The 23,784-nt window shown below is 40.2% G+C and overlaps 1 protein-coding gene and 1 long non-coding RNA gene across 5 annotated transcripts in view; one reads left to right on the forward strand and one right to left on the reverse strand.

Annotated features, from left to right (window-relative positions):
* agmo (alkylglycerol monooxygenase) overlaps positions 1-11,740 on the reverse strand; it is a 414,609-nt gene extending 402,869 nt beyond the window's left edge. The window contains exon 1 of one of the 4 annotated variants that reach the window (XM_069913757.1): positions 11,373-11,740. In XM_069913757.1, coding sequence (XP_069769858.1) covers positions 11,373-11,495 — 123 coding nt within the window. In that variant the 5' untranslated portion in view covers positions 11,496-11,740. The remainder of the gene's footprint in view (positions 1-11,372) is intronic. The other 3 variants (XM_069913754.1, XM_069913755.1, XM_069913756.1) reach the window with 3 other exon arrangements.
* The window catches only part of LOC138751470 (uncharacterized), a 36,380-nt gene that overhangs the window by 3,406 nt on the left and 9,190 nt on the right, over positions 1-23,784 (forward strand). Inside the window, exon 3 of the long non-coding RNA XR_011349966.1 lies at positions 8,918-8,967. This is a non-coding gene — a long non-coding RNA (uncharacterized lncRNA). The remainder of the gene's footprint in view (positions 1-8,917; positions 8,968-23,784) is intronic.

Here is a 23,784-nt window from a genome sequence, read left to right on the forward strand (position 1 = left end):
TGTAATGGCCCATGAGCAAACTTCTCCTCCAAGTGCAGAAACATGCAAAGGTTATCTGTATTCTGTATTGTAAACCAAATTCAGATTTTGGGCTGATGTTGGTTTTGGAAGTGGCCATAGTTTCCCATTACTTCTGGCAATTAACTCCACTCAAACAGGAAATATGTTGGAAATCAGGAGCCACATTGCAGCAAGAAAAGATGTAAAAGTGTCAAAGTAAAAGGCACAGCCTTGTTTGTCTCTTTCCACTGAGATTGGCTCTGCTGTTGTCCTACTGGATAGAATCATTTATGACTGCATAAAAATCATAATATGGAGACAGTGTAGCATGTATTATGGAGGGTCATGTGGTACCTCAGTCTGGAACCTGGTGAGAGTGTGGATGGTTATGTGACCACTCTGGCTGGACCCTAATCAGAAGTCACCTTGCCTTCCTATTAAGGGTTAGATCTGCCCAACTGTGAGGCTGATGCGTGATTGGCACTGGCAGTTGACATGGATGGGTCTTGCATGGAAAAAGTACCATGTGCAATCTCCGTTACGCTCTCGGCTTGTTGCTACCTTCAAGCCATCCCTGAAGTCCAGGTTGCAGGCAGCTCTGGAGGGCTGAGTGCAATGGGCCCATCCAGGATCTCAAACCATGGTTGATGCTGGAAATTAGGTTTGCATGCATGCATAGTTACCATGCCTATGGGTGGTGGGTGCTGAAAAAGTTAAACCATTGTTTCTGGATATACTTGTGTGTGTTAGTCTGTCAGTGTAAACCATTTTTGTGAATTCCCTTCTGTGCAAATAAAGGCACTCTTTGTTCATAACACATCATGATTCTTTTTGAACCCATTGAACCTATTCTGAACACAACTTACAGTCAGTTCATGCTGACCAATTCATATTGGTATTATACCAACCTGTTCATATTTTGCATTTATGTAAACCTTTCCTTCAACAACTACTTATTATAAACAAAAAAACTAGTCATTTGTATGAAACATATACAGGACAGTCACCATATTAAAGAATTGTGTAGGTAGTGGAAAATGTTAAATTTCTGCCCAAATTGGTTTCAAGCGGTGACAAAAGTAAAATCTTAGCGAAAATACTGTCAACATGCAACTTTTCCAATCACAGAATGGCATGACTAAAAATACCAAAAAATGAATAATCGATCATTGTAATGTGTTAAATGTCCACATATACTGTAATGTGTTAAATGTCCACATATACCGTAATGTGTTAAATGTCCACATATACCGTAATGTGTTAAATGTCCACATATACCGTAATGTGTTAAATGTCCACATATACCGCAGTTGCACCAAAATATTGGAAAAATGCAAATATAACACCTTTTTTGATAAAGAGCAAGAGGCATAATGCAGGTACAATAGATTTAATTGGTCTTCCTGTTAGAATTATCCTTGAGAAGAACCAGAGGATGTAATTTTTTTTTTTAAATTTCAAAAAGGAATTCAATAACTCAGTTCCTATTATCCCTCTGCTGACTTCCTACTACTTCAACACAACTCATCCTTCCACACATCTTCATATCATCTACAAATGAAGCCACAAATCCATCAACTCAGTCATCCAGATTATTAATATACGAAGTGCAAAGTAGCAAACCCTAATACCAATTCCTGAAGAACCACTAGTCACCGGCAGCCTGCCAGAAAAGACCCCATTTATTCCCACACTTTGCCTTCTGCCATGCCAGTATCTTTCCTGCAATACCATAAGCTCCTATATTGTTTAGCAGTCTCATGCACCTTCAGAAAATCCAACTAAACAGCCAAAATTCAAAGTTTACCTTTATTGTCAAAGTACAAACATGACATCAGATTGTTCCCGTTTCCTGTGGGCCCGGTAAAATTTCAACTTATTGTCAGAGCAAAAAAAACTATCCTCAAGAAAAGACTTGTATACAAGAGATACACAAAGAAAAAAAAGTGCAAGCAAACTGACTGCAGTAGAAAAAATAAATAATATGCAAAGTAGGAGTCCTTAATGAGTTTCTGATTGAGTTTGTTGCCGAGTCTGTTGGTTGAGGGATAGCAACTGAGGTAAGGAATAATTTCTTCTTTCAAACAGTTGAGACTTTGGAATCCAATGCCCTCAAAAGTTGTGGAAGATGAATCCATTGTTGAGATGAACTAATTTTTTGAAACAGAAAGGAAACAAGGGTTATAAAGACAAATTGGAAAGCACATGAGGAAAATTGGAACAAACAATATTATCTGAGACAAAGCAGGGTTGCGGGGCCAAATATTGCTGTTCCCATTTCTTATGGTCACGTGCAAGACTATAAGATTTGGACAATGCAAAGAACCACTGATTCATCTGTCTTTTCAGGGTGTTAAACATTTTACCAGGATTTCTGACTCTGGTATATCAGCACAAAATACATTTTCTACAAAAGTTTAAGATGACAGTGGCTTTTGGAACAAAGTGTTCAATAGGTTGCAGTCCAATGACGATCAATTTTGCCTCTGCACTAGAATGCAAATTTCCTTTTTTAAAAAAAAACTATTTATTGGAAAGATCTTGAATAGTAATACAGAATACATTCCATAAAGAAAATTTTATATGAATATATATAAAAAAACAATAAAAAACAAAAAGAAAAAATAATAATTAAAAACAAAAAGTTAAATCATATCCCCACCCACCCTCCCACCCCATCAGCCAGCTCTCTTAAGGAGAGCCAAAAATATATAAACAGAAACTAAAAGTATATAATAAATGCATATATTTCAAAAATGTTAACCACTTAACAAAAAAAATTGTCACGTAGTTTATATGTACTTTTTTCCATTACCATACAAGCTTTCAATTTATTATGCCACCGCATTATATTAATCACTATGTTATCTTTCCATGTACTTGATACACATTTTAGAGCTACAGACAATGCTAAATATACAAATGCAATTTGAAATTTATCCAACCCTAATCCTTTTAAAGGAATCATATAACCCATTAAAAAAATAGATGGATCTAATGGCAACTTAAAAGTTAAATTATGTTTCCAAAATTAACTTAATTTCATCCCAGAATGGTTGTACATACACACAAGACCAAACAGCATGTAAAAAAAGTTCCAGTACATACACCACATCTAAAACAAGAATCCGAGTTACTAAAACCATATTTTTTCAATTTCTCTGGTGTTAAATACAACTGGTGTAGAAAGTTATAATCAACCATTCCATACCGCACATTCGTCAATTTAGTAACACTATCATGACACGTATCTGCCCAATAGTCTTCAGGGAAAACAAAAGCTAAATCATTTTCCCATTTAAGCTTAGACTTCTCCCATTCCAGTTTATCCATATTGTCTTGTAATACTTGGTACATAACAGAGATATAACCCCTTTTTGGTAAAAGGGTAAAAGACTCGAATTCCTTCAATACAGGTAAAATCATCTCTCTACCATACATACTTTTCACCAAAGCTCAAAGTTGATAATAAATAAATAAAGAATTTTCAGCAACATCAAAACGCTCTTTCAATTGATTAAAATAAAGAAACTGTCCTCCTACCAAACAATCCTATAATGTTTTTATACCGTTAGAATCCCAACTCTTTAAATGACTATTAAACATTGAAAAAGAAACAAGCTGATTGTTATATAATGGAGTTAAAATTGACAATTTACCTTTTGATCCTAAAATCTTATTTTTTTTTAGTCCATAGCTTTAATAGATGTTTTAATATCGGCATATATTCCCCCAAAAAGTTTACATTCCATTGAAATATAATTTGATACACCTTGACTTCAGAAATACAAGCCATCTCAACTTTAGCCCAACTCGGGGATTGGTTCAAATCCATCAATCTACTAATAAATTTCAACTGGGCTGTTTCATAATAATTTTAAAAATGAGGTATTGAAGGCCACCAAACACATTCTTCCAAGTAAGTTTATATAATGCTACCTGCAGTAATTTACCTTTCCATAAAAATTATCTGATGACTTTATTTAAATTCTGAAAAAAACCTTTTGAAAGAGAACACGGTATTGATTGAAATAAATATTGAATAGGAGGAAAAATATTCATTTTAATACAATTAACTCGACCAATTAAAGTTAACAGAAGATCTTTCCACTTCATTAAATCTGCTTTAATCTTTTTTTAATAAAGGAACATAATTTAACTTGTATAAAGATTGATACTCAGTATTTACAATTATTCCAAAATAGTTTACTATAAAACTGAAATGATCTGATAAAATTCTCTGAACAGTCTCCTTCTCCGACTGGCAAAATTTCACTCTTGTCCCAGTTAACTTTATATCCAGATAATGTTCCATATTGTAATAAACATTCCTGCAAATGTGGCAATGATTGTTCTGGGTTTGTTAAACAAATCAAAGCATCATCTGCAAATAAATTAATCTTATACTCTTCATCCATAACTTTCATCCCTCTTATCTGTTCATTCTGCCTTATTGTTTGAGCTAACGGTTCAATAGCCAATCCAAACAGAGCTGGTGAGACTTGACATTTGTCACCACCCTAGCAATCGGGTTCGTATATGAAGTTTTAACCCAACCAATAAAAAAGGGCCAAATTTAAACTTCTCCAATACTTTAAATAAAAAATCCCATTCAACCCTATCAAAAGCTTTTTCCGCTTCAAGCGCAACCACCATTGGATGGTTGGGCTGCTGTAGATATGCATTGACCAGACTAATCAATCAAAGAATATTATCTGAAGCATTTCTATTTTTAATAAAACCTGTTTGATCAACATGTATCAATTTAGGTAAATACTTGGCAAGTCGATTTGCTACCACTTTTGCTATAATTTTATAATCGACATTCAATAAAGAAATAGGTCTAAACGAAGACACTTTTAACGGGTCTCTATCTTTTTTTAGGCATTACAGTAATTAAAGGACTAGAGCAAGATTCTGATAACTCATGCTGTTCAGTCACTTGTTATAATACCTCCTCAAACACCAAAGATAAATCTTCATAAAAAGTTTTATAAAATTCCACCGAAAACCCGTCGTCTCCTGGTGACTTCCCATTGGGCATCTCCAACATAGTCGCCTTAATCTCTAATTCTGTAAATGGAGCTTCCAGATCCATAAAATCCTCCTCCTCTAATGTGGATAATGTTAACTTAGATAAATAAGAATCAATAGAACCACTATCCTGTTTCCCCTCAGAATTATATAACTTTTAATAAAATGAATAAGACTGGTGATTAATTTCCTGAGGTTTATAGGTAACTGTTGAATTCTTTTTTACAGCATTAATAATCTATGAAACCTGTTCTATCTTTAACTGCCATGCAAATACCTTACGTGCCTTCTCACCCAACTCATAGTAATGCTGCTGAGATCGATTAAATAAATGTTGAAATTCACAAGTTTGTAATGTATTATAATGCAATTTCAGTTTAGTCAAAGCCACTTTATTTTATCTTCTGTCACTTCCTTCTGAAATTCCTTCTCCAATTCATCAATTTGCTTTTCTAATTCTAAACTGTCTGCCATATACTGCTTCTTAACTTTGGTGGTATAGCTAATAATCTGTCCTCTTAAATAAGCTTTTAATACATCCCATAACACAAAATGACTTTCTATTGAATTAGCATTCTCAGACAAAAAGAAAGTAATCTTTTCTTTAACAAAGGTAATGAACTCTGTTTTTTTCAACAACATTGTGTTAAATCTCCATACGATGAACGTACCACTTCTGAACTTACACAAGAAAAAAATAATAATGATCTGATATTACCCTGCTTTTATAATCTGCCTGTCGTACCCTTCCTTGTAAATGGCCCGACACTTAAAAAAAAATCTATTCTAGAAAATGAATCATGTCAAGACAAGTAAAAGGAAAAATCCTTCTCTGTAGGATTAACCCTTCTCTAAATATCCACCAAATTTAAATCCTTCATCAAGGCCCCAATTTGTATCACCATCTTTGACTTCTTCATACTTTTTGGGGATCTATTCAACAAAGGATCCAAGACACAATTAAAATCTCCCCCAACTAAAATATTTTCATTAGCTTGATTTAATAACAAAAAAGCATCAGAAATAAAACACTCATCATCAATGTTAGGTGCATAAACATTAAGCAAAGTCCAAGATTCAGTAAAAATTTTACAATTTTCTAACCCTTCCAGCATTCCCTTCCATAGTTTGCAATTCAAAAGGCAAATTCTTATGAATTAAAATTGCTCCACCCCTAGCCCTAGAATTAAATGAAGAAAAAAAAACACATGTGCAACCCAATCACTCTTCAATTTCAAATGTTCCTTTTCAGTCAAATGTCTTTCTTGTAAAAAGGAAATATCAATTTTCATTTTCTTAATATAAGCCAAAACTCACTTTCGCTTAATTGGGTTATTTAACCCCTGAACAATAAAAGTTGGAAATTTCAAATCAGACATCCCTATAAACTAACAATATAATCACTTACTACAAAATATCATTCCCCTTTTTGTAACTTAAAACCACTCTCCATTCCCTAAATATTTTTGTTTTGGGTATATAAAGAAAGAATTTAATTATTCCCCCCACCCCAAAAAAAACTACCCAAAAGTAGTAACGCCCAAAAAACACTGGGTGTGTTAAACCCCACTAGTAGCAGATGACTATCAAAGATTTCAGTGCTATCCATGCACCCCACACCCCACCCCCCCCAGCCAGAAATTCATCATTCACATCAATACAATCCAGTACTGCAAATATATTCAAACCAATTACTCCATTCCCAATTATTGTTCCGGATCTTCAGTGTCAATGAGACTGTGTTAAAACTTCTTTCTTTCCATTTTTTCCATTTTTCCTATTCTGCCCATTTCTATTTCCCCTCTTTTTTGGCGACAGTGGCAAAACTCTTCCATGTCCTCGTAAATCCGGTAATGAATTAGCAAAATTTAATGCATTGTGATCATTCTCAAAAAATTGAGATTGAAAGTTACCATAAAAGACTTTTAACACAGCAGGGTATCGAAAAGCAAATTTGTAACCCTTCCGCCACAGTACTTCTTTAGCCGAATTAAATTTCCATCGTCACCTAATAATTCCTTGGCTCAGATCTGCATAAAAAAAATACTCTGGTATTTTGAATCATCAGTGGAGATTGACTTTGTCATGCCTTCTGTACCGCCAACCGTAATATCATTTTTCTGTCCTGATAGTTCAGGCACCGAACTAAGACCGCTCATGGCGGTTGTCCCAGTAACGGTTTCTTTCGTAACCCTCTATGTGCCCTCTCCAATACTAAACCTTCCGGGAAAAAAACTCTTTGCCCAACACCTTGGGATTTCAATTCTTAAAATTTTTTTTTTGGATCAGACCCTTCAATATCTTCTGGAAGACGAACAATTTTCACAATGTTTCTCCAACTTTGATTTTCCAATTAATCAATTTTTTTTTTCAGTAGATCTTTCTTCTGGATTCCCCAATCCACAAACGAATCTTCCACTTTCTCTATTTTTTCCTTATGTTCAACTTTAATTTTACACTCAGAAAAAGCTATTTCAATTTTTTTTTAATTTTCAGAAATATTATCACTGATTTAATACATTTACTGACAACCCTCTTAACTGTAGATATATCTTCAGACATTTTAGATATTTTAGTTGTCAGTCACATCCAGAAATCCTTGAGTCATTTGTTTAAACATATTGTCTATTTGATCGACAATTCCTTCCAAGACTGTGCAAACAGACTCCATTCCAGATCCACATTTTGAGGCCTACCTTCTCTAGACTCCACCTCCAATTGTTCCTGTAAACTGCTCGTTAAAGGAAAGTCTTCCTCTTCTTCCAGTGTTGTCGGGCCCTTCCTGGTGCAGCTGTGGGTCTGCACACCCGATGGCGGCATCCCGACCATGTCAGGATACTGTCTCTCGGGCTCCCCCACAGCCCACATGCGGTCCAGTAGCTCACGGACCCTTGAAACACTGCGCATGCCCCGCAAGGCCTGGAACTGCGTAGAGATGGCTTCCGATGCCATTCTGCATGTTCCTGGCCCACCCAACGGCAGCCCAGGCTCAAGGGCTCTTCTCTCAGCTGTGTCACCTGCGCATCCAACATCACGAATGCGTGGATCAACTCCGACTGAGCTCATCATCATGCCGGCGTTATCTTGTGGAGACAAAGTTGGCGCCGGTGTAATACTTAGCCTGGCAGGAGTTCTCTGTGCCTTGGAGGTTCCAAACAACAATTCCGTGGCTTCAGTTGAACAGGTAGGCCTCAATTCTTCAGCACTTTTAAAAGGTGATTTCTTCTGTAATTGAACTTTCATTTTTTTTAACATTACTCGCCATTATGACCCACTAATGTTCCCAAAAATAAAGATACACCTTTTAATCACTTAGATAAACTTTAAAGACGGGTGCTTAAAAAACTGGCTGAGGAAGGATGGGATCGCACGTCTGCCCTCTATGCCATCTTTCCACACCCCCCAGAATGCAAATTTCTTATACAAATTGATGGTTCAGTGTCAAACTCTATTAAGATATCCTTCCTACACACTCTTCTGCCAACTTCTGTCTTTGCAGTTAAATCCAAGAATCAATTCAGTTTCTACTCTCAATCAGAAGATACATGCAGAAGCAACCTTCGCAGGAGCAACTTTTCCTTCTTCTCCCCTGCTTGCTGAAAGATCCTTTTTGTTCCTGAGTAATTCTAGATTACAAGATAAACCACATTTGGCAAGAGTTGAGGTATATGCCATTTGTTTTCTTTTTTTTGCTCTTATCAACCAAGATACTGATAGCTCAGCTTAAAATTGCCAGGGTTTCTCCAAGTTCCACCAAGTTCAGAATTCCAACCCAAACACGGGTTGCTGTTAACTGGCTAGGTCACAGATGGGAACTGATGGGTCTCCTCATGGAATCCAGAACCAGGCATAAACTTGATACATTTCCTCATGTTTGGCACAGGAACAGCAGCCCCATTCAATTGAAGGGAAAGTACAAGATCCAGGAAAAAGGTAGGTTGATCTTTTTTTTTAATTAACTGAATTCCATTGGATATCTGTTCAAAGTGAGTGGAGGAAGGTTTAGGCAAGAAGTCAGAAAAGTTTTTACTAATTCAGGGAGTGTTGAGTGTCTGGGGTGGAGGAGACTAGTTCAATAGAGTCATTTAAAAGACTCTTGGATAGACAGTGATGGAAGAAATGTAGTTATGGGCTGTGAGATTGGGAAGGGTCAGATTAATGGTGTAAAGTTTTTTTTTAATATATTGACTGGCATAAAATCATGGACTGAAGAACCCACACTGTGCTGTGTTGTTCCAAGTCCTATTGTTCTGAGGACAACTTTACTGCATTATTTTTCAGATTTAACAATAATACATCAGCCTTTTCCTGCTGTTCGGTAGGCTACAGTGGTTTCTGTCGCCATCTGATAGCATTCCATTCCAAGGTCCTGCTGTTGCACAAGGCCTCACTTTCAATGGGAGTGGTGCAAGAACTCCTGTGAGCAAAAGGAGATTGGTAAATGTCCCCATAGTACCAGCCTCCACCACCATTCCTGGCAATCCATTCCAGGCACCCACCTCTCTCCGTATAAGCAAATTACCCCCAGCATCAGTGCCAGAACGAGCAGTAGAGGGGGGCATTAGCATGTTGGGTGGCTCTGTGAAATACTCATAAACTCGCTCATCGGGAGGTGGTTTAAGGGGGGTGCTGTTACCATCATCCACCCCTCTGATGTAGATGCAGAGAGTGCTGCTTTTATGGCATCGAGCATCATTAGCCCCCAGTGACATGACGCGGGAAGGGGTGGGAGTGGGTCTGAAGGTGGGCGAAGGCCGCAACCATATGGGGGGGGAAGGGAAAAGAGGAGGAACAGCACCTCACTTGGGGGGGCAATTCCCATGGATGCCCGCCTTGGCGCCAACCCTGATTAATCCTTTACCCCTGACATCTCCCTAAAACTTTCATCCCTTCACCCTATATAAATGTCCTTTGGTATTTGCTACCGAAGCCCTGGGAAAAAGTTGCTGAAAAGTTCTTCGCTCCAAAGAGAAAAGCCCCAGTTCTGCTAACCTTGCCTCACAAGACAATCTCCAATTCAGGCAACATCCTGGTAAATCTCCTCTGCATAATACTACACTCCTGTGTACAATACTGTTCTTTAGGATGTTAAAAAATAAATTCCCTGACTTTAATCTACCACAGTTCAGCTCAGGCATCAAACTGCCATCGAATTTTCCACAAATTATTGAAGTTAGCTATGACATAATTCAAAGCTCGAGTTTGTGCCATGTATTAGTTTCAATATAACGTTTAAGAACATGAAGGCACTTTGCATCCTTGATTTCATTGGACAATACATTGAGTACAAGAGTAGGAATGCAGTGTTGAAATGGTACAAACCATTTTGGTGAGACCACACTTGGAGCATTGTATGCATTTATGGTTACCCAGGAAATTGTATCATTAAGATGTAAAGGGGACAGAAGAGATCCACAAGAATTTTACCAGAGCCGGTGCATATTATAATAAGGAGAGAATGAACCTTTCTGCCAGTATCAAATGATACTATGGTAGGACCTTTTAAATATTTATAAAATTATGGCAGGGGACATAGATAAATAGTCTTCCCCCCCCCCCCATAGGGAAATCTCAAACAAGAGGACACATGTTAAAGGACACATGTTGAAGGTAATGAGAAAGTTTAAAGAGGACTTGAGGGACACCTTTTTAAAAAAAAATAAACCCTGATTTCACTTCAACCTAATCATAGCTACGGAACATTTTTAGAGCTGCTCTGAAAATGTTCAGTCATTTCTTACTAGCCACCACTGTGCATCTGTTAATAAAAACAAGGGAAACACTAGAACTGCAGACGTGGAATCTCGAGCAAGCAATGAGAAATTGACAAGACTCAGCTGGTCGGGCAACATCCAGAGAGAAAAATAGTTACATTTGGTGTGAGGTCAAGATTTCCCGCCACGCCCCTCTCCCGGGCTCGAGTGGGACGGGGAAAGAGGACAAGTACAAGCGCGGGGAAAGGGGGTGATGGATGAGCAGAGGAAGGGGCGAGGTGGAGAAACAGTATACTTTCCCATTCCGACCCTCCCTGAGTTTCTGAGCCGGCCATCTCTCGACCCCACTGGAGACTCGAGAAAGAGTCAGGTTAAATTGACCTGCTTTCTCCTTAGATGCTACCTGACCCTCCAGCTGCTATCCCGCTGGCCTGCACCACCACAGATACAGCCCCAGCGGAGTTGTCCTCTTCCTGATTTAATTTCAGATACAGTGCCTGAGGTGGTCACGCTTCGATTCGCTGTCCCGGAAATATTACTGCTGAAATTGCTTCGATTCAGTTGTTTTTAATTCAAAACTAGATACAAAGGCATTGGTGGGGTTGCCCAGTCCGGGCGGCTCACCTGCTGCACGTAATCCTGCACCTCCTCCACCTGGCTGAAGGTGGATTCGCTGGGCGTCAGTCCGTAGAACAGGACCCGGACTCCCTGCGAGAGCGACAGGTTGGATTGCGGGGGTCGCACCATGGCCAGCGCTGACAGCAACCGCGAGTCGCAAGCACAAGGACCGGCCGCTCCCGGACACCGAAAAGCAAGAACAATACGGGCTTATTTCTTGACAGGTGGAGCCTCGCTGGGAAGCAAGGTCAGAGGGCGGACTGGAGGGCAGATCCAATCAAGCTGGACGGGAGGGAGACTGGATCATCCCGTGCCCTTTCTCCCCGGTGGACGAGAGAGTAAAAGAGATCGAATTGAAAGAGTGCACATGGGATACTGAGGCAAACAGCAACTGTTTGTTTATTTAAAGGTGGAGTTCTGCATCGACTGAATGACTGAAATAAAACAAATGCTTGAAATTCTCTGCAAGCTACGTGTCTGGTTATAAGTTAAAGTTCATGGACATTATGTGCACAACGTGTTGGTCTGTAAAGCTACACAAACAGGCAGCTGTCGTCTAGCACCAAGACAAAATTTTAAAAAAGAGAAGCAAGGGGGAGTCCCCTCAGAGGTATGGATCCCACCGCTTTTTTTGGTAGGTTGGGGATTACCCTCCTCCTCCTTTGATGCCACCGTCACCTGCAACTTGCCAACAGACCTGTGGACACAGAAAGATATTAAGGGAATGGAGCGTGAATAAAAGTTCTCAGGACTGGAGGGAGAACAAACACTTTTATGAGCTGAGAAATAAGGGTAGGGTCTTCAGAAGGGTTCTGGGTTGAGGTGAGAAACCAGGGTTACGTGTGAGCAGGTGGGGGCGGAGCCAGCACAACACATGACCAGTGAATCCCAGTTCACTGCTTTCACCCCTTCGTGCAGAATTTACGGTCTGTGAATGAAGACAGAGTGCATGGGTTCAGAAACAAATGGTTAAAAATATATACAGTTATTTACAGATTTAAGTGGGGGGGGGGTGATGATAGTGATTATGGTTGCAATGTAATGAGCAATGCCTTATTGTTTGATTAGACTTGGCTGCCAGCAGGGGACTGACACACAGTATGTAATATCTGTAATGGAGGATTGCAGCCTCATGGCATGCCTCATGGTGCTATTTACAACAACTTTAAAGTAATTAAACTTTTCCTTCATCCATTTGTTGTCTGAGAACTCACACATACGAATACAAGATGAAACATGGTGTCAGAAGTGAGATGAAGGAAATTAGAAGGAAATACTTTAAAAGATAAAATCTAAAGTCATCAACTGATCAGTGAAGAGAAGCTAACACAGGGAAAAAATGGAAGTATTACATCTGCCAGCAAAACTTCAGCTGACAGATAATGTGGTTGAAAAGTGGAACAGATTCAAACAGCATTTAGTGGCAGTCAGAGACTGATTTTAAGAAGATTAGACCCAGACCAAAGATGTATGAAGCAAAAGTGAAGATGACAGGATATTCAGGTACTAATATACCACTGCAAGGAGAATGCATGGTGAAAGTGAAACACAAGGACAAAGACCACATGGTAGCATTTATTATGGTACCAAAGGATGTACAGGCCATATTAGGTTTAACAGCCTGTGAGAAACTGAACCTCGTAAAAAGAGGCCTCGTTGTGGAAAGCAAAGGAGAGACAGTCCATGATGAACTCATGAAAGAGTACAATGACCTATTTCAGGGTCGAGGCTGCCTTCCAGGAGAACACACGATCAGAGTGGATAAACGTGTGCCACCGATAATACATCCATGCAGAAAAGTTCCACTTGTGCTTCAAAAGCAACTAAAAGCTGAGTTGAACAGGATGGAAAGCATGAACATGATTCAGAAGATAGATGAGCCACTCATCATTCTGGACAAAAAGAAGGGAAAGCTTAGAATTTGCTTGGATCCAAGAGATCTAAACAGAGCAATAAAAGAACACTTTAAGCTTCCGAAGGATGAAGAAATCATGTCACAGTTTGCGAATGCCAAGTTTTTCTGCAAGTTAGGGGCATCATCAGGATTTTGGCAGTTAAATTGGATAAAGCAAGTTCAAGATTGTGCACGTTCAATAGTCCATTTGGCAGATACAGATTCCTAAAGTTACCATTTGAAATTGCCTCAGCTCCTGAAATGTATCACAAAACTATCCATGAGCTCCTGGACACAGTTGATACCTCAATGGATGACATCATAGAATGGGGAACCACGAGAATGGAGCATGATGAGAGACTAAGGAAAGTGCTGGAAACAACGAGGAAAGCAAACCTGAAGCTGAATAGAGAGAAATGCCAACTTGATCTGGACAGAACTAACATTTGTAGGAGATATTATTGGCAGTGAAGGCATTAGTCTAGATCCCAGAAAGGTGTCTGCCATTGGGAACATGCCAAGACCACAATGCAAAAAGGATGTACAGATGTTTAATGGAATGGTCAACTATACGGGTATATTCATGTCCAACCTCTCAGAAAAGATGGCTCCATTGAGAAGACGAACAGAAAAGAACATTGAATGGGAGTGGAGTCATGGGCATGAAAAGTCATGCAAGGGAACTAAAGAAACTGCTCACAGAGGAATCAGTTCTGAGGTTTTATGACCCACAGAGACCCATCAAGATATGATCAGTCACATCATATAGTGGGCTCAGTGCAGTTCTTCTGCAAAAATATTATGACTGGCAACCCACTGCATATGCATCATGCACATTGACAGGCGTGGGGATGTGATACGATCAAATTGAAAAGGAGCTGCTCACCATCACATATGTCTGTGAAAGATTTCATCAGATTGTGTCAGGAAAAATAGTCAGTGTAGAGATTGACTATAAACCCTTGATTGCATTGTTCCAAAAGCTATTAAATGAATGTCCACTTAGAATACAAAGAATGATAAATTAGGCTGCAACGCTATAAACCGAATGTGGCATACACTCTGGGTCAGCTAATGTACAAAGCAGACATGTTGTCTAGAGCTGTTGACATGAGAAAGCCCGCAAACACCAAAATGGATGAAGACATAAATGCCTTCGTGGACATGGTCACAAGTTGACTGGCCATTTCAAATGCAAAAAATGGAGCTCATAAAGTCAGAGACAAACAAAGATGAAACACTGAGACAACTGAGAAAAAACATCTTGGATGGATGGCCCAACATGAAACAGGACAGCTCACCTGATGTTTCAGAGTACTGGAACTGCAGGGGAGAACTACCAGTGTTTAGTGTTTAAAGACTTCATATTAAAAGGAAGCAAAATCCTTATCCCAAAGAATCTGAGAAAAGAGATGCTATCAAGGATCCATAGAGGACATCTTGGAATCAAAAAATGTAAGAAAAGAGCATGAGAGGTGATGTAGTGGCCAAGAATCAACAGTTATATAACAAATGAAGCATCAAACTGTACAATATGCTAGAAATATCAAGCAAACAAGCTTACCAGAAGATAGAATATTTGAATGTCAAGGGAAGGACTATCTTGTAATCCCTGTATCCAGAGGTGTGTGGACTGAACACCACCACTGCAGATGCTGTAATAACAGGTATGAAAGCCATATTCTCCAGACATAGTGTGGCAAGCGAGATCTTCACAAACAATGGACCCCAGTTTGGCAATTTAAAGTTCCAACAGATTGCCAAAGATTGGGACTTTATACACACCATGTCAAGTTCTCATTTTCAACAGTCCAGTGGTCTAGTGGAAAAATCATTGCAGACAGTGAAAAGACTGATGAACAAGGTAAAAGACAATGGAACGGACTTCTACCAGAGCATGCTAGTATACCGCACAATGCCACTCGAGTGTGGTAGGTCACCAGCACAACTCCTTATGGGATGTAGGCTAAGATCAAACCTACCCATTCAGGAGAACCTCCTAAAAACAAAAGAGGGGGAGAAAGTGAGGAAGTTCAAAGAACAACAGAAAGAAAAGCAAAAGTATTACTTTAACAGAGGAACAAAAAACCTACTAGAACTCTACACTGGTGACCAAGTAAGGCTAAAAGACAAAACAAACTTATGGACTTAAGGGAACTGTCCTTAGTGAAGTCCAACCAAGATCATACACCATCCAGACAGATCAAGCTGCTGTTCTGCAAAGAAATCATCGAGATCTTCAAATGGGACCAGCCACAATAGTTGGAAAGACAGATACTGTTGAACAACCTGAACAATCTGAGAAGACATCGTCTAAGGCAACTACTCATATTCAGGGGCAATCAATCAGGAGATCGTCAAGACACATGAATCCTCCTAGGAGACACAGTGAGCAAATTTAACGACTCCATTTATAGAATGAAGGAGTGCTATTGTGGTGAATGTCTGCCAAGCTGCCTGTCTCCCCTCTGGCAAGCCTTGCTGTACTAACATTGGCTGTGCATTATCTCTACCGTTAAAGACACTCCCCTTGGGTATAATATGTATGCACCCATTATCTTTCATTATTGTACCATAAGTTTCTGCTAATAAAAGCCATGAATATTATCTGACCAGATCGTCTTTGTCTCCTTCATCAACTGGCACTAGAGGTATCTTATTCACTCTTCAAATTTTAGTGTATGTAAATGTGAACACACAAAAGAAATTTTTTAAATGTTGATAATAATGCAAGTTCTTGGTGTTAAAGTTAAAATTGCAGAGTTTTATACAAAGAAAACATATTAGTTAAAAGTAAGCTACTTTTGTTTCAAGAAAGTGAGATGTTATGATAGTGATCATGGTTGCAATGCAACTAGCAATGCCTTACTGTTTGATTAGACTTGTCGGCCAGCAGGGAGGTGACACACAGTATTCAGTATCTGCAAAGGAGACTTGCAGCCTCATGGCCTACCTCATGGTGGTACTTACAACAACTTTAAAGTAAAGAACTTTTTCCTTCATCCATGTGTTGTTTAAGAACTTACACAGATGAATACAAGGTGAAACACGGGGGTCTGGAGATCCTGGTGGACCGCCTTAGCATTGGGGGTCCTTGGGTCTCCTGGTCCCCTTGCGAGGGAGAGAGAGGTGGGCTTGGTCTTCAGCTTGAAAGTGGAAAGTGATGCACTTTCCTCCTGAACCTGATTCCCTGAGGCCCTCTCTGGGGGTGGCGAGAATGAGCTCCATGGCTTGCAGGGTACTTGGGGCAACGGACCCTCTGTTCTGGTGGGTGCCAGGACTCTGATGGAGACAGTGTCCTCCCTGCCATCTGGATACTCCACATAGGCATACATGGGATTGGCATGGAGCAGTTTCACCCTTTCCACCAGGGGGTTGGTCTTGCTTCTCCTCATTTTCTTCCTGAGAAAGACTGGACCAGGAGTGGTGAGCCAGATTGGGAGTGTAGTTCCCGTTCCCGACATTCTTTCAAAATTGAATAGGAGCTCATGAGGAGTAGCGTTGGTTGCGGTACATAGTAGTGACCAGATAGAAGGAAGCACCATAGGGAGGACTTCCTGCCAGCGTGAGTCTGGAAGGCCTTTTGACTTCAGGGCCAGTTTGCCAGCCTTCCAGACCATGATGTTCTCCTTTTCAACCTGCCCTTTCCTGCGAGGGTTGTAGCTCGTAGTCCTGCTGGATGTGATGCCCCTCACCAGCAGGTACTGATGTAGCTCGTCACTCATAAAGGATGAGACCGGTCATTATGAATATAGCTGGGATACCCAAACAGAGCAAAAATAGAGTATGAGTAATGAAGAGGACGTGTTTGGGCAAGGAATAGCAAATGGGAAATGGGAGTGGGAGTGCTCATCAATAACAGAGAGGAAGATGGTTTTCCCATTCATGGAGGGGAGAAATCCCTTAAAATTGATGCTGAGCCATTCGAAGGGCCTGGATGACTTGATCAGGTACACCTTTGCAGGGTGGTAGAAGTGCAGCTTGCTCTCTGCACAGACCTGGCAAGACCTGGTCATTTCCCTGACTTCTTCCATGGAGTAGGGCAGATTGGGGGAGGAGTCACGTGATGGAGTAGTGGCCGGACGGTGAACTCCAGCCCTCTCCAGAAAAGTCGGGAAAAACAAAAGAAAACACAAAGGCACAGAAATAAAAGTTACAGAAAAGTGAGTATAAAGGTGGAAAGAAGATGGCGACAAAAAAAGAAAAATCGAAAGCAACGGTAAGAAGAGAGGAAGAGAAGACAAAGGAGGAAAAAGGTGAAGGCCTTACCTGTCCGAAGAGGCCCGCTGCGGAGAGAGAAACCCGCTCCCTCAGGTCGGTAAATAATGGACTACAAAAATGGCTCGCAGAGCCGAGTAAAAGTGCGCAACACTTCGCACATGCGCAATGCGAATGAAAAAAAACACACCGACGGGAGGGGGGACCAGCTGGGGAGTCGATCTCCACAGCCGGCAATGACAGCTGCAGAACACCTGCAGCAAGAAGAGACCACAGAAGACAATAGAAACAAGAAAGAAGAGGAGGAAAGGGCACCAAAGAAACAACAGATGGTCAACCCAGAGGAAGAAGAAGAGGAAGAGGAAGAGTACAGTGAAATAGAAGAAGAAAAGAAAGGCAAGGTAAAGGATATACTTGCTCTTATTAAAGGATACATGGAGTCATTTAAAGAATGGCAAACACAGGAATTTAAGGATTTAAGAAAAAGAATAAACAACACAGAAGAGAAAATAAATAAAATGGAGATGACCTTAACAGAAATGGGAAAGAAAATGGACAAGATGGAAGAACGGGCAGTAGCAGCAGAAATGGAAGTAGAAGACTTAAAAAAGAAATTGGAGGAATCTAATAAAAAAACTAAAGAGACACAAGAACTACTAGCTCAAAAAATAGATACAATGGAAAACCATAACAGAAGAAATAACATAAAGATAGTGGGCCTTAAGGAAGATGAAGAAGGCAAGAATATGAGGGAGTTTATAAAAGAGTGGATCCCTAAGACCCTAGGATGTCCAGAACTACAGCAAGAAATGGAAATAGAAAGGGCACATAGAGTATTGGCCTCTAAACCACAACCACAACAAAAACCAAGATCTATTGTAGTAAAATTCCTAAGATATACTACAAGAGAAAAGGTACTGGAGAAGACAATGGAAAAAGTAAGAGAGGGCAACAAACCACTGGAGTATAAAGGGCAAAAAATCTTCATTTATCCAGATATAAGTTTTGAACTCCTAAAGAAGAGAAAAGAGTTCAATACAGCAAAGGCGATTTTATGGAAGAAAGGGTATAAATTTATACTAAAGCATCCAGCGGTATTGAAAATATTTATTCCAGGACAACAAAACAGACTATTCTCGGATCCAGAAGAAGCACGAAAATTTGCAGAACAATTACAAAAATAGACTGAGGGAGGAAGACGGGTAATGAGAGTTAAAATGATCACGATTGATATGTATGTGGGTAAAGACAAAAATAGACTGAGGGATGAAGACGGGTAATGAGAGTAAAAATGATCACGATTGATATGTATGCGGGTAAAGAGGTATAAGAGTGAATAGAGACAATGAGCATACATGAATGTATCTGTAATTAGAGGAAAATATAGATAGTATAGACAAGAATTAATAAGGGAAGGTAAAGGAATAGAGAGAATAAGGAGGGAATTAAAAGAGTGACCTTTGTGACATATGAAAAGTGAAATCTTTTCTGGGGGAGGCGGGGTGGGGGGAAATAGCAGTCACTGCAAAATCAGTTGACGCTTGCGAGTGGATTCGCAAATCCAAATGGAGAGGGGAGATGTGGTTGTCCGACAAGGGATAAAGGACAACTCAGGAGGTGAAGGGGAGATTGGGGATAAATAAGATAGAAATAGGAGAATAAGGAAAATGTTGGATGTTGTAGGAATGTTGTCTTATAAAGAGTTGAAAATAAGAAAACAGAAATGGAAAAGGAGGAAAGGTAATGATGGAAAAACGGAAAGAGAAGATAAACAAAATATAAAAGGGCTACGCTGAACTATATGTCTTTAAATATTAATGGAATACATAACCAAATTAAAAGGAAGAAACTACTAAATTTAAATGAATAAATGTATTCCATTAGAAAAAATAACATATAGATTAAAAAATAATATTGAAATATTCGAACAAGTATAGGAGCCTTACATTAAATACAATAGCAAAAACCTACCGGGGACAAACATTACCTAAGTTGATGGAAGGAGAAGGAAAGAAAAGAATGGACTCAGTAGAATTTCTGGTGTAATTTTGTTGAATGACAACATTGTCTGACTGGCTTAATGCAACCTAGATTGTATACCTAAAATGGATGAGGGGGGGGTGGGGGGGTGGTTTGGGAGGAAAGGGGGGGGGAGAAAAAGTCACTGTATATGTGTGAAAAAGAAATAGTGTATATCATGGCTAATGTGATTTATGGTGTGAAAAATAAAAAATTTAAAAAAAAAAGAGTAGGGCAGATTGCGCACCTTGACAAAATGAGCCATGTGGGTGACCCCTGGATGGAAGAGCTCATTATGCATAGACTGCAGTTGGCCGATGAGTGCAGAGGCACAGCTTCCTCTGGATAAGGCATCTGGAAGCTCATTAAGGGCTCCTGGCCGATACGTGATGTCATAATTGTAGGTGGAGAGCACGATCCTCCACCTAGCAATCTTGTCATTCTTGATTTTTCCCCCCTTGACATTACTAAACAAGAACGTGACCGAGCACTGGTCAGTGAGGAGCATAAATATTCTACCAGCCAGGTAGTGCCTCCACTGCCTTACAGCTTCTACAATGGCTTGAGCCTCCTTTTCCACCAATGGGTCTTGGAGCTTGTGGCCTTGTAATGTCTTTCAAAAAATGCAACCAGCCTGTCTGTCTGTTTGAGGGTAATGGCCAGAGCTACGTCTGAAGCATCGCTTTACACTTAGAAAGGTACATTCTCATCCACCGTGTGCATGGCGGCTTTCACAATATGATTCCGGAGGTAGTTAAAATCCATTTGGTCTTCAGCAGAGAGGGGGAATTTAGTGGCTTTTAAGAGAGGGTTCATCTTATCAGAATATTGAGGGATCCACTTGGTGTATTATGAGAAAAGCCCCAGACATCTCCTCAAAGCCTATGTGGTCCTGGGGATGGGAGCTCTAACAGGGGGCACTTCCAATCAGGATAGGGGCCAATAATGCCATTCTCCACCACATATCAAAGGATAACCAGATCTTTAGTCCATGTGGAGAAAGCTCTGGAGATTGGCATCATGGTCTTCCAATGTGTGGTCACAGATAGTGACATTATTGAGGTAGGGAAAGGTAGCCTTCAGCCCATACTCATCCACCATTCTGTTCATCTGCCTCTGGAAGATAGAAACCCCATTAACAATACCAAATGGGACCCTCTAAAATTGATACAGACGACTGTTAGCCTCAAATGCTGTTTATGGATGGTCCTCGGAATGAATTGGCAGCTGTTGATAAGCAGCTTTCAGGTCTAATAGGCCTGATACTGCTCAATATCATTCACCATGTCCGAATTTCGAGGGAGGGGGTAGGTGTCCAGGAGTATGTACTATAGTCAATTACTAGCCTGGACTTGTTTTCCCCTTTTACCACTACCACTTGTGTTCTCCATGGGCTGGTGCTAGATTTGATTATACCTTCATCGAGCAGACATTGTGTCTCAGACGTTATAAAATCTCGATCTGCTGTACTGTACCTCCTGCTCTTGGTAGCAATGGGTTTGCAGTCTGGGGACAGATTCAGGAAGAGAGGAGGGGGGTCAATATTTAGTGTCGAGAGGCTGCATATGAGTTCTGATTTTAGGGGCCCTCCATTCCAAACTGTTAAAGGGGGAGGGGACCAGAACACTCCAAGGTCATGCTTTTAAGGTGACACAGGAAGTCAAGACCAAACAATGCTGGAGCACACAATTCATCAAGTACATACAAGTGAAGTTTACAGAAACCCTCCCCCCCCCCACACGACAGATATACTATACAATGTTGTTGAACACGCATTGAATGTGAATGGGATGCGAGAAATATGCGGTAATTAGAAGGATACATTTTCAGGTTGTGTTTTTGCACAGTCCGTGAGTCTATGAATCTTTCAGTAGAGCCCATGTCAATTAGCCATTTAGTGGAATGTCCATTTACCTTCGCAGTCACTATGGAGTTGCTGTGCTGGTGAGGTGTGTCATGATTTAGGATCATCGAAGCTAGGTCTCCGGAGACTCCATGCTCCTTGCTCGAGTGACCCCTACTGTCATGGGTTGCCTATGTGGGTAAGATGGCTGTCCTCCTTCCTCATCTGACGATGATGGTGCCCAGTTTGAATTTGGGTCATGGCAAGATAGCCGCCAAGCCTTTTTGCACCATTTCCTCACTGCCACCCACCGTTGGCATGTCGCACAGCAAGTGGGTTCGGATGAATTTGGGGCAGGTGGCTCAGGGCTGGAATTGGATCCAGGAATGGTTCAGGCTATGAGCTTCCCCGGGCTTCCCCTTGCATGACAAACCCTCGCCCAATGCCCTTTCTTGCCACAGCTGGAACACACTGAGTCTTTTGCCGGGCAACGAGATTATAGGTGCTGGCTCTTGCTGCAAAAAAATCCCCCTCAGCATGGGAAGTGGCAGCCATTAGGACAGGAGTCGTGGGACCAGCCTGTCCTTGGAAGGGGTCGTCTGGTTAAGTGAGATCACTGGCTTTGAGGTTGTCATTCTCGAGCTTGGCCTGTTCCAGCGATTTGGCCAACTCGACGTGGCTAGCGAGGTCATTTCCCGACTCGAGCAGTCACTGCCTCGTGTACCTTGAGTGGACCCCACAACTAGAGTGTCCCAGATCTGTTCTTCCTCACGAATGCAGCCCATATCTGCTTCATACCTGCACTTTTTGGCAAGCGTCCACAGATTCAGAAGGTAGTCATCGATAGCCTCTCTGGACTGCTAGTGATGTATAGTGAGTTAGTGCATCGCTAGAACCTTGTTCTGCACTTCAGATCCCTAGCCTTCAACGCCTCGATAGCAGCGTTAATGTATACCATTTTGTTCCTACCCTCGAAACGAGTGCAGACCTCCTGAGTTCATTGGTGTGGAAGAAGTCTCTGGTCACATTCAGGTAGGCCTGGAAGCAATCGAGCCAGTATGTGAACTCCTCAGCCACGTTGTTAGGGAATAAGCTAACAAAATTTTAGTGTGGAGGGAGAACAAACGCTTTTATAAGCTTATAACTAATGGTAGGGTCTTACAGTAGTCTTCAGAACGGTTCTGGGTAGGTGGGAAACCAGGGTTATATGTGAGCAGATGGGGGCAGAGCTGGGAGGCGGGGCCAGTCATCAACTCAGCACATTACCAGTGAATCCCAGTTCACTGCAGGGAATAATTAGATACTGAGTCAGTGCAGGTACGTACCAACAAGGTAAGAAATCAGCAATGATCTTATTGAAATGCTGAGCAAGCACAAGAAAATGAATGGTCTACTTCTGCTTCAATGTCTGTTTTCATGTACTCAGCTAAAGAATCAACTGCATTACTGTGAATCTGAGATCACAGGCCAAGTAGGGCAAAGGACATTGGACATCAAATGAAAAATTTGCTGCTTGTAGATATCCCTTGATATTCATGTATCAAGCGAGAAGCATTAGCAATGTATCTGCTTCCACTCTTTTTTTTTCAATCTTTTTATTATTATTATTATAATTTATAGACACATACAGTTCAAAGAGATATAAAAAAATACATAGTAAGTAATGAATTAATACAGAGATATTAAACAATAATATTACAGAATAAAAATATATCATAAAAAAAAAATTTTGATCAGTTTAGGGTGTGAACTATCTCTAAAAAAAGATATAATTAATAACAATATATGAAAAAAGAGAAAAAAAAACCCAAAAAAGAAGAAAAAACAAATCTGAATTAAAAAAAAACTTTAAAAAAAACCTACAGATATAGCTAAACCACGCCGATCACTCCGATCTCATCTTACAGCCCAATTATCATACATAATCATAGAAAGAAAACAGAGCCAGATCAACTCACCACAAATGAAAATATTGAATAAATGGTCGCCAGGTTAACTCAAACTTAGAAGGGGATTCATAGACAGAGTTTCTAATTTTCTCTAAATTTAAACATAGTATGGTTTGGGTAAACCATTGGAAAACAGTGGGAGGATTTACCTCTTTCCAATTTAATAGTATAGATCTTCTAGCCATTAGTGTAAGAAAAGCAATCATACGATCTGCAGGAAGAGATAAATAAGTCAAATCTATCATAGGTAATCCAAAAATTGCAGTAATGGGATGTGGTTGTAAATCAATATTCAAAACAGTAGATATAATGGAAAAAATTTCCTTCCAATAATTCTGTAAAGAGGGACAGGACCAAAACATATGTGTAAGGGAAGCTATTTCCAATTGACATTTATCACATATAGGATCGATATGAGAATAAAAGCGATGGAGTTTATCTTTAGACATATGAGCTCTATGAACAACTTTAAACTGTATTAGTGAATGTTTTGCA

Source organism: Narcine bancroftii, chromosome 1 (assembly GCF_036971445.1).
Source record: "Narcine bancroftii isolate sNarBan1 chromosome 1, sNarBan1.hap1, whole genome shotgun sequence".
NCBI lineage: Eukaryota > Metazoa > Chordata > Chondrichthyes > Torpediniformes > Narcinidae > Narcine > Narcine bancroftii.